This window comes from Curcuma longa, unplaced genomic scaffold (assembly GCF_044706935.1).
Source record: "Curcuma longa cultivar G26 ecotype Majalengka, Jawa Barat unplaced genomic scaffold, ITB_CL_G26_1.1 contig_17822, whole genome shotgun sequence".
Classification (NCBI taxonomy): Eukaryota; Viridiplantae; Streptophyta; class Magnoliopsida; order Zingiberales; family Zingiberaceae; genus Curcuma; species Curcuma longa.
Window position 1 is genome coordinate 1 of NW_027430673.1, and position 10,274 is coordinate 10,274.

The window sequence follows — 10,274 nt, forward strand, 5'->3', positions numbered from 1 at the left end:
CCGAATAAAAAGAAAACCCACCAATATCCCAACAAATATGATAGTTCCACGTAATTATAACATAGCTGTGCAAACTAAAGCTATTTATCTACCTGAATTCTGAGTGTATATGAATTTGTTTACTCTGCTGGATCTTATCACATGAAAGTTACTTATTTGTTGATACTGATCTAGTTGGTATTAGCACAACCCATTCTGATTACAGAATTACACTATTCATTCACCAGGTAGGGATGAACCACATGACTTTGAAATAAAGTCCATACTAAAGCCAGTAGACTGTTATAGGCCTTAAACCAAAACGATCTGTTGGCAGGTTTAGCTATGAGACTAACTTCTATAGTCTAGCAACTTACAACAAATACCTATGGCAAAAAGTGATCTACTAGGCAGCAGTTGAAGTCCACCACCACTGATATGCTTTTTGGGGTTTGTTACCCACCATTGGACTACTAGTTCTACTCCAAACCATTGGTAGGAACTTCAGATATTAAGAGTTTGGTCCCTAACCTCAGACGCAGAAGAAGGAAAAGGCGCAGAAGAGGAGGAACGCGCGGTCCTCTCGGCGGCAGCAACGGCGGCAAACGGAAAGGGAGAGAGGAGGCGGCGCGGAGATTCTGCCGAAGAGGAAGAGACGCCGACAGAAGCTGGCGAAGGAGGAGGAGGAAGAGAGTTTTCGCCGAAGGAGGGAAATGGGTTTTCGCCGAAGGAGGAGGAGGAAGAAGGAGGCGGCAGAGAAGAGAAGGAAAAGGCACAGAAGAGGAGGCGACGCGGAGAAGAGGAACGCGCGGTCCTCTCGGCGGCAACAACGGCGGCAAACGGAAGCTGGCGAAGGAGGAGGAGGAAGAGACGGCGCGAAGGAGGAGGAAGAGACGAGGTTAGGGTTTGCGTTTTCGCCGAAGGAGGGAAATGGCGAAGAGGCTTCGATTTCGGGATTTTGGGGAGGGGGGAGAGAACATGAAACCCACGTGGCAGTCCACGTGGCATGACACACGTGGACCGCCACGTGTGTCATGCTATGTTTCCTGCTACATTTTCCTGCTCTCTATCATTTCTCGCGCAGTAATGACTCAAACTGTGAAAGTTCAGAAGCAATAAAGAGAGGTGGTATTCATTTCATTTGGACAATTTCACACGAAGATAAACAGAGCAGACAAACAAACAAACAAACAAAAACTTGAAATATGCAGATCTTTTACTGTTTCTGGCTCTAGTTTTGCTTGCGTGAATCGAGGAAGAAGCAGCCAGCCAATTTCCTGAAACAGCGTCAAAATCGCCATGGATTCAGCTTCTACTGTCTGTCCACCATTTTCTCTGTTCTAGATAATATTCAAACTATCTACATGAAATAAATCAAAAGATTGCTTACTTGCTTACGCTGCGGTTACTGTCGGCGCTTGTGTTTCTAGATGTTATGGAAGACGGGGAAACAAACACAGACCTCTCCTTTCTTCCGCTCGAGAATAGAGGAGTGATCCACTTCAAAAGGCCAACTCCAATGTCCATGCTCTGGCTGCGTGGTCTTCTCTTCCTCACAGACTTCTGTCTTTCGTCTCTTTCCTTGCTTTGCTTCTCCTGCATGGCACTGGCAAGTATCTGAGGTAGCTCCACCAAATCCCTGAGGGAGAGCTCGAACAGGGCCTGTGGGATGTCTCCAAACTCGTCGAGCATGCTGTGCCGGCACTTGGTGACCATGGCGTCATCGTTCGAGTCCCCGTTAAAATCTTCACTGCATCCTCTCAGCTTGATCTCGTGATCGGAATCGGTGGCTGAGACCTGTCGGACAGAAAGCATAGTGGGCGAGCAACTAGAACAAGGATTGGCTAACAATTGACGAGGTTGAAGATTATTTATATATACAACTCCCAATTTGTTGATCTGTGTTGTGTTTTCTGGGATGTTTGAAAGATTGAAATACTTAAGTCGTCCATGGTTTCCGGATCAGAACGTACGAAACCCAAGTTACCTGGTCGTTAAGTATTCGTTTACAGAGTTCTATTACCAATTCCGTGCACTAGAATGCAGGGCGACGGATGTTGTGGATGGATTAATTTAATCGGTAGGAGACGACGCTAGCTTTCTGCAGAAAAGACAAGATCGTTCTGTGAGTCAAATACAGAGGATCAATTTTAAATTATCACGTTATCGTTTTGTACAGATCTTAGAAACAATCTTGTGATGAAACCTTGAAACAACAATACATAACTGACACCACAAAAAGCATCAGAGCTTCATCCTCAGTCGGCTTGATGTCCTTCCTCAGTGCCACCACAAAAAGCATCAGAGCTTCATCCTCGAGCCCACTTCAAAATAACTGACAAAGATGGAATTGCAGAGCACTGAATACCTGAATCGCTTTATCCAATCTGCTACATATGGAACACATGTCAATAACAGCACTAGAAACTACAGAATTGGAAAGGAAACTCTTCTTGAAGCAATGAACTCATCAGAAGAAAACCCAGCGATCCACATTGCGTGAAAGTGCTCCAGTGCTATAACTATATGCTGAAATAATCAAGTTTCAAGAGATGAGATCAACATCATCCGAGGCATGAAAAGCATGGCTAGCATAGCCTGTGAGATCTAATCTTTCATACATATTAATCAGTGAGTTACAGGCATGGCATTTGAGTAACTTAATCCAAAGCGAATAACCAAGCCGTGCACTAACTTGGTTTGATGAGCAAAAGCAGCAGCAATGGACAACGTGAAAGAACTAGCTTTAACACCAAACCCGTATCCAGGAAAGAGTCTCAAGTGCCTTAGCTATGAAACGGGCAGAAGCATAGCCTGAAATGAGCGAATTCCAACCCACCACATCTCGTTTGGGAATTTCGTTGAACACTTCATGAGCAGAATCAATTTGATCACCCCTAAGAAGGAGGCGCCAAGGTTGATATAGAGGTTGAGAAGGCGGTTCTCGAGGAAGATGCGGCAATGGAGGCCGGACTTGATGAGGCTTCACTGTCTGGTGTCTTCTTCTTCTTTAATGAATCTCATTTGTGCAGTAGTTTTTTCATTCAGCCAATTAAAATTTCAACAGAAGTGGACTAACTTTGATTTTCTGTCACACCTATTGAACCAATCAGTGTTTGATCATGCTTGCAAAATCAAAAAATTGCCTACAGTTTGTTTAGAGTACAGTTATCCGAGCTTGTTCCTTTACCAACATCTTTGCCTTCCAAGTTGTACTACTTTTGACCAACCAAATCCTTGTGATCCATAATATGGTGAAACCTTAATCTCTTGTCATTATATGATCATATCTGTAAACTTCATTAGCAGGTTAAGCAGGCACTAGACATGATACTGAGATCGTTCATGTAATCATGAATCTGCACATTGAAAAAAATATATTCATGAAGAGTATCTCTAGGGGTTTTACCTTATTCTGTTTTTGTTTAAAGCAACAGTCCTTCAAACTACTCAAGATGACCTGCACTTTGGAATAGTTACTTCAAACTTAACTATCAATCCAACTGTAACCAGGACTCTTACTGATCTTTCTGTTAAGCATCATCTGCCTAAATTGCGTGGAATTCTCCCACTCCCCGCGAGCAGCATATATGCTAGATAGCTGCAAGAACGGGCCTGCGTCCTGAGGGTTATGCTTGAGTAGCCTCTCTGCTACTTTACTTCCTAAAACCTCATTGCCATGAGCCTTGCAACCACCCAGCACTGATGTCCACATGCTAGCATCAGCCTTAAAGGGCATTGCATCAATGAACTCGATAGATTCCTCGAGCCGACCTGCACGAACCAACAAATCAACCACACACGAATAGTGCTCAACTACTGGTTCAATGCAATAGACCACTTTCATCCTATGGAACCATCTTAATCCTTCCTCAACCAGTCCACAATGGCAGCAAGCTGAAAGAACAGCGATAAAGGTTACTTCATTTGGGCTGACACCAGAAGCATTCCTCAACGTTTCAAACAACTCGAGCACTTGAATTGCATATCCATTTGAAGCATACCCCATCAGCATTGAGTTCCACAAAGCCACATCATGGTTTTGGACACTGTCAAAGAGCCTCCTTCCTTCAATTACCTTGCCACATTTGCAATAGAGGTCAACAAGTGCAGAAGCAACGATCAGATCAGTGACTGTGCCAATCTGTGTAGCAAGGGCGAAAAGCTGTTGCCCTGCAGCAAGGGCAGAAAGGCTAGCACAACAACTAAGTGCACTGGCTATAGCTACCTTATCGAGCCTGAGATCAAGACGATGCATGTCAATGAATAGCTCTAGTGCCTTGATAGGATGACTATTTTGGCTATAACCGACAATCATTGAATTCCATGATATAATATTCTTGCATGAAATCATCTCAAATATCCTTCTTGCTTCGTCAACTTGATCAGAATTTGAGTAAACATTGATCAGAGTGTTTAGAAGTATCGTATCATGAACTCTAAGATCTTTGAATACTTTGCAAGCATCCTCCCATATACCACACTTGGAGTAAGAGTCTATAAGAGCACTTGCAACGATTAAGTCTTTGACAATACCCTGCTTGCAACCGCAAGCGTGCATCTGCATTGCATGCTTAGGAATACCAGTGCTGGCACATGCACTGAGAACACTAGCAAAAGTAGATGAATCTGGCACAACTCCCCCACAGATCATCCACTTGAAGAGTTTTAATGCTTCGGCTCCTTGATTAGCAGATGAGTATGCATTAATGATAGAGTTCCACAACACAACACTAGGCTTCTTCCTCCTATCGAATATGCTTCTTGCTTCATCTAATCTTCCACAGTCTGCGAAGCCTGATATCAAGGCTGATAAAGAAAACTCATCTGGCTCCGGCATCAACTCCAAAACTCCATAAGCACTATCAAAAGATTCACACTTCGCATACATGTTAACAAGGGCGCTTCCCAGAACAGAGTCCAAGTCAACCTGGCCGATAACAATTCGGGAATGAATCTGCCTGCCATAATCATACGCCAAGCACTCTGCACAAGCACTCAAAAGAGTTGCGAGAACAAATTTGTCGCCACATGATAACGACATTCTATTAAACTCCGAGCTAACCTTTTTAAATAACTTAAAAGCTTCTCGAGGCTGCCCACGACGGATATACGCATGGAGAACTGCATTACAGGCAACATCGTCCACGACAGGCATTTCCTCGAGCAAGCGGTGAGCATGGTGCAAGTCGCCACACCGTGCAAGGCCAGTGATCATGGCGTTCCACGAGAAGGTATTCTTGCAGGGCATCGAATCAAACAGCTGACGTGCGTGGTGCGGTTCCTCGAACTTAAGGTGGGCGTCGATGAGGGAGTTCCAAGAGAAGCAGTTCCTGCGAGGCATTTCGTCGAACACTTTCCGCGCGTCGTCGGCTCTTGGGCTGCAGAAGGCGTACATCTGGAGAAGGCAGTTGGCGAGGTGGAGAGAGGAGCCGTGGCCGCACTTGAGCAGGATCTGGTGGAGCTGCCTTCCTCGAGAGAGCGAGCGGTGCGTGCGGCATGCCCAAAGCCATCGGGCGATGAGGTGCAAGTCGGCGTTCATGGGAGCGAAGCCTCATCGATGAATAGCAGAGTGGAGGAAGAGAGAGGTCGCGGCGACCCGGCCACAGTGCATGGCGTGCCGACTCGGGGCTGCTCACGTCATGGCGGCGCGCCGGCGCCGCCCACAGATATCAAAATAAGCGCGATTCTGATGAACCGTTACGTTGTATGAGTTGGTTACTACCTCCGACCGTAAAATCTTAACTGTCATTTCAATCTGAACCGTTCATCCTCTTTCTATCAATTGGGCAATCAACCGGTGTTGTAATTTTAAATTTAACAATTTCTACTATCATTTATGTTGGATATTGTACCTTAAAGGATCAATATGATTTTATAAAAAATTAGAGTGTCATCAATCGATAAAAGTCGAAATTGACTTTAAAATCGAAATCTACATTTCGCGTAGATAGATCTAGACTATTAATTTGTTTAAAACTGATTAAGGATAAATGAAAAATTAATTATTCAAGGTTATACAAGGAAGTGCATGAGAATAGTCTTACATCGATAAAATTTGATGAACTTTCCTTCTTTATTAATGTTGATGTGTTAATTGAGTTAACACAAAAAATCATGTACTCTCTTCTCCCGAGTGAGCAGGTGCTCGCACCTGCGAGCTCGCGGCCCATCACCTACCACGCGCCCACGCGCATAATGGTACTTTGTTGGCGTACTTTGCACTTCACACATATGTGTCATGATGAGGAGTTTAAATTTATGCTTCAGATGATGTGGCAATGCCTATGTGGCACTTGGATAATGTGTTGAGTTCACATATGATGTGACAGTGCCTATGTGGCATCTGCGTGGGCAGGAAGAGATAACTGAACTGCTGATTGGGCGAACGGATGACAACCGTTGATCAAAGAGGTATGATAGATCACATGTGACACGATCTAAAACGTTGGATCACAAAGAGTCGCGATTTGATCGTTGGTGATGAGATTTTATCTGAAACGTCGGATCGAATGGATCATTGGATTCAGATTTGATAAAAAGGGATCTGAAGGGTTACAATCCTCCAAATCTGACGAATGCGATTAAAGGCGATCTGAAGGGTTACAACCTTCCAGATTGAACGACCCATATCAATCCTACCCAAGACTCCAGATCTGATGAATGCGATTAAAGGGCGATCTGAAGGATTACAACCCTCCAGATCGAACGACCATCTGAAAGATTACAACCCTCTAGATCGAACGACCCAGATCAATCCTATCCAAGAGTCACAGCCACTTACGTATTCTACCTCTTCACTTTTTATAAATAGATCCATCTAAATGCTAAAAAAAATCATTGATTCATCGATTCAACTCATCCATTGAAACATACATCTCATCTTATGCATTCAGAGTTCAAAAAGTCTACGAAAAAGTTCGTTAATCTCAAAATTTGAAGTGCTACTATTTCGAATTATCGTTATTGTATCTTGGAAATGAATTACTGCTATCCGTAAGCACCTGTAGCGGAGCAATATCATTTTACGAAGATAGTGTTAAACACTAGCCTTAACGATCTAATATTAGTTTGCATCTTCTCCGGCATCCACCGATAACAATTTATTATCTAGTAAAAACACACACCCTCCCTGACATCCACCAACAATAATTCATTATCTAGTAAAAAAACACATAATTCTCAATTTATTTTGATGGTCAATAAATTTTTTTTTAATAAGATCGGATCTATTATCTCAGGATTTAAATGTATTTAACATAAACTTCCTTGTTAAGTGTGGACATAATATCATACCAAGTTTTGGATAAAATTTATTTTAATACGGTAAACTAAGAACGTGCATGAAAATTTATATTTTTCTTTCTTTCCAGTAATGTTAATTAAAAGTAAGCACAATACTAAAGTTTTGGGGGATTGGAGGTGAGTGAGAACTGGAAAATGATAGATTAGTAATAATTTATTTTCACAATTAGCTAATGATTTATTTTATGGTGTCAAAATGGTATAATAGTGAAAAATATATATGTTAAAATCTTTATTAAAAAATATATTCATATTTTAAAATAGTTTGTCAATAAAATTAATAGTGAAAAAAAGGAAGATATGACCTGTTGAACCTGCCTTGCTCTTTTCTTAACATCCTAGTTGAGGAAGTTAAGCAGAACAACTAAAATAGGAGAGTGCAATTTAATTTAGCACGAATAGTGTACAAATTAGTTTAAGATATTAGATCAAATTTCCACACAGGTCAATTCAACTGAAGATGTTCTTAAAAGTGTATATTTCTTGCAATCAAGCCTTCAACTGTTTCACTGTCTTCTGGACACTGGACCCTCACTGCATTATAAGTCTTAAAGGCATTGTTTCTTTGTCTTCCTACCTCTCTGACCAGGCAACCCACAATTATGGTCCTTGCTCATTTGCATGTGAGAGAGGCAATCTCTAATTGCATGTGACAAAGGAGAGAAAATTTAGGGAATGCCACGCCTCAAGATCCTCTCTATGCTTCGAGTCTTTTTAGGCGATCTGTTCTTCTCTCTTCGTGATCATCTTGTGCGACTGTAAAACATTTCACTCTCTCGATCTTTGCTGTTACTGAATGTGATGAAAACCAAACTCGAAAGCAGTACATAGACTGAGTACTGAATACTGAATACTGATAGGTTTGTCCCTTCCTTGCAGCCCTTTATCAGTGTTCAATTTATTTCTTGCAATGCAGCTTTTCTTTTCAAAAGTGATGGTGCGGAATATGTAGGACGCTACCTTTGATCTTTTGTTTATCCTTTTTTTCTCCCCACCGAGGCAATGCCTAAGCAATCTTTTGGAATGTGACAACTGCTTTTAGAGTGGCCAATCAAGCCCTCCGGTCATGCCTGTGATTGCTCCAATGCATCGCTCAGGAATAAAGTACTGATTTGTTGAGAGAGGGAAGTATATTGTTAGTAGGAGAACAACAAGAACATACATAGCCAAAGGCCTGGAACAAGCTCCTGTCAGTCAGGTCGTTGCCTTTCTCTGTTCTTTCTCGTCAGTTCTCGTTGCTTGTCTGTCAATCAGGATCGATGGAGATATTCTTTGAAGATATCAATATTAGAGCTTAAATCAGCGACGCGATGAATGGTTTTGGAGGAAGATCGAAGGCATGGGACGGAGACTCCTCCACCTCCCCATCAGAACCAGCTTACAGCAGCAGAGACGGCTCCTGGAGAGATCTGGGAACGTCGATGAGCGCGATATCGTTCGGCCTAGCTGCCACTGCGATCCTGATCTCCATGTTCCTCGTCATGGCGATATTCGAGCATGTGATCAAGCCAAGGGCGTCCTTCCTTCGTCCTCGAAGCAGCGCCTCAGAGACGGCGCAGCCGCCTAGTGGCGGCGAAACCATCTCCACCGAGAAGCTTCAGAATTCCAAGACAGTAAGCTCTTCCGGTGCCGACTTGGGAGTTGGCTTTTGTCGATCGGCGACGGCTAACGAACCGAGTTTGTTGGCAGGTTTCCGCGGTGGCGGCCGCCGACGTCCCTGTGCTGATGCCGGGCCACCAGTATCCTACCTTCATCGCCCAGCCATCGCCGCTTCCTTGCCGGAGGGAGGGGATCCAGTGGCCTCCCCATGACGCTGCCTTGCATTGCTCCACCTTCTTGTGAATGCTGTAAACTTCTGCAGTCGCGCAACGACAGAGGCATCGACACTGGTTTCATGCAATGGATTGGAAGCTGCTGAAGGAAATTCCAACTGATCAAATTAATCTAAGTTTTCAATTTCAGTGAATCTTTAGCATAAATCTAGCTTACAGTCCAGTTAATACAGTTAAATTGCTGCTCGGCTAGGTACGACTAGATCGAACAGTGCCCTGTATGGTTCGAACCGAGCTAGATTGTGCTCGCACAAATCGGTCATGTTGCACCACCTAACCTTAGTTGAATTCTCGCCTTATCTTATAGATTCTCACATTACTCATTTAGACGATCTGATCTTTCTTTTTGATCGATATATGACTATAGTTCAAGCTGTGAGATCCATCACCTGGCTCAAGCTCAATCATAGTTCAAGCATAGCCAATCTTTTGGTATGTTAAGCATATTAGGCAGCTAAATTGATTCAAGAAATAGATTCAAAGTGAGAAAAGTGAATCGATAAAATCTTACATTTGTTTCAGAGATATCGCGGGTCTTGATGTAGATACTTAAAATTCCTTGCGGAATGAGAACAACTTTTCGGTATGAAACGAAATTGATCGACTTCAAATGACAAAACATCATTGGCTTTCAAGCTATTGATTCTCCAAAGATGTTTTTCACTTTCCTTTCTAATAATACCCTCCATCTTAGGGTGAGGGGGAGTAGGTTGGAGGTTGCATTAAGGCTAAACAATCAGTGCTAAAGATGTTTAAGACATTATTAGCATGGATCTTAACAATGACCACTTTATATAAATGGATACTTTGAAGTTGGATGAGGAACCACAGAAAGATGTGTTGAGAAACAATAAAACTAATATGTAAGAAATGAATCACATGTTTTTCAGAAATGCTGAGATGGTAAATTTGATTTAACTAACAATCATATATGATATATTGCTACTCACTCATGATTCCTTGGATCGTTTTGGATTAAACAATCCACTAATACTCTCTTCTCTAAAAATTTTTGGAGAAAAAGGAAAATTCATACAAAGGATGACCAAGATAGTAACAATCTACTATCCCCTTAATGTAAATGCAAGTAATAAAGTTACCGACAACTAAAGATTAAAATTTCATAGTAGATTGTTGAAGAGCCTCTCGGCGTGTCGA

General features: G+C 42.5%; 3 protein-coding genes across 3 annotated transcripts; 1 reads left to right on the plus strand and 2 right to left on the minus strand.

Moving 5' to 3' along the window:
- Positions 1-1,180: 1,180 nt before the first annotated feature.
- LOC141816723 (uncharacterized) lies at positions 1,181-2,475 on the minus strand. Its single transcript, XM_074704469.1, has 4 exons — positions 2,411-2,475; positions 2,186-2,303; positions 1,370-1,776; positions 1,181-1,256 (listed from the first exon to the last, which is right to left on the minus strand). Exons 1-4 carry the CDS (start codon positions 2,473-2,475, stop codon positions 1,211-1,213), a joined length of 636 nt encoding a protein of 211 aa, XP_074560570.1. The 3' UTR covers positions 1,181-1,210.
- Positions 2,476-3,466: 991 nt separating this feature from the next.
- Positions 3,467-5,521, minus strand: LOC141816721 (putative pentatricopeptide repeat-containing protein At1g77010, mitochondrial). The gene has a single exon (XM_074704467.1). It carries the CDS (start codon positions 5,519-5,521, stop codon positions 3,467-3,469), a length of 2,055 nt encoding a protein of 684 aa, XP_074560568.1.
- A 3,040-nt stretch (positions 5,522-8,561) lies between these two features.
- LOC141816722 (uncharacterized) lies at positions 8,562-9,126 on the plus strand. Its single transcript, XM_074704468.1, has 2 exons — positions 8,562-8,897; positions 8,974-9,126. The coding sequence occupies exons 1-2, from the start codon at positions 8,595-8,597 to the stop codon at positions 9,124-9,126; spliced, it is 456 nt and encodes a 151-aa protein (XP_074560569.1). The 5' UTR covers positions 8,562-8,594.
- The last annotated feature ends 1,148 nt before the right edge of the window (positions 9,127-10,274 follow it).

Bases quoted from the DNA above. Each gene is read 5' to 3' on its own strand.
- LOC141816723 (XM_074704469.1), bottom strand. From the start codon at position 2,475: ATGTGGATCGCTGGGTTTTCTTCTGATGAGTTCATTGCTTCAAGAAGA. The intron at 1,777-2,185 runs GTTTCATCACAA...TCTGTCCGACAG, and splicing joins TTATGTATTGTTGTTTCAAG to GTCTCAGCCACCGATTCCGA. The intron at 1,257-1,369 runs GTAAGCAATCTT...ACGCTGTTTCAG, and splicing joins AGTAACCGCAGCGTAAGCAA to GAAATTGGCTGGCTGCTTCT.
- LOC141816721 (XM_074704467.1), bottom strand. From the start codon at position 5,521: ATGAACGCCGACTTGCACCTCATCGCCCGATGGCTTTGGGCATGCCGC.
- LOC141816722 (XM_074704468.1), top strand. From the start codon at position 8,595: ATGAATGGTTTTGGAGGAAGATCGAAGGCATGGGACGGAGACTCCTCC. The intron at 8,898-8,973 runs GTAAGCTCTTCC...GTTTGTTGGCAG, and splicing joins AGCTTCAGAATTCCAAGACA to GTTTCCGCGGTGGCGGCCGC.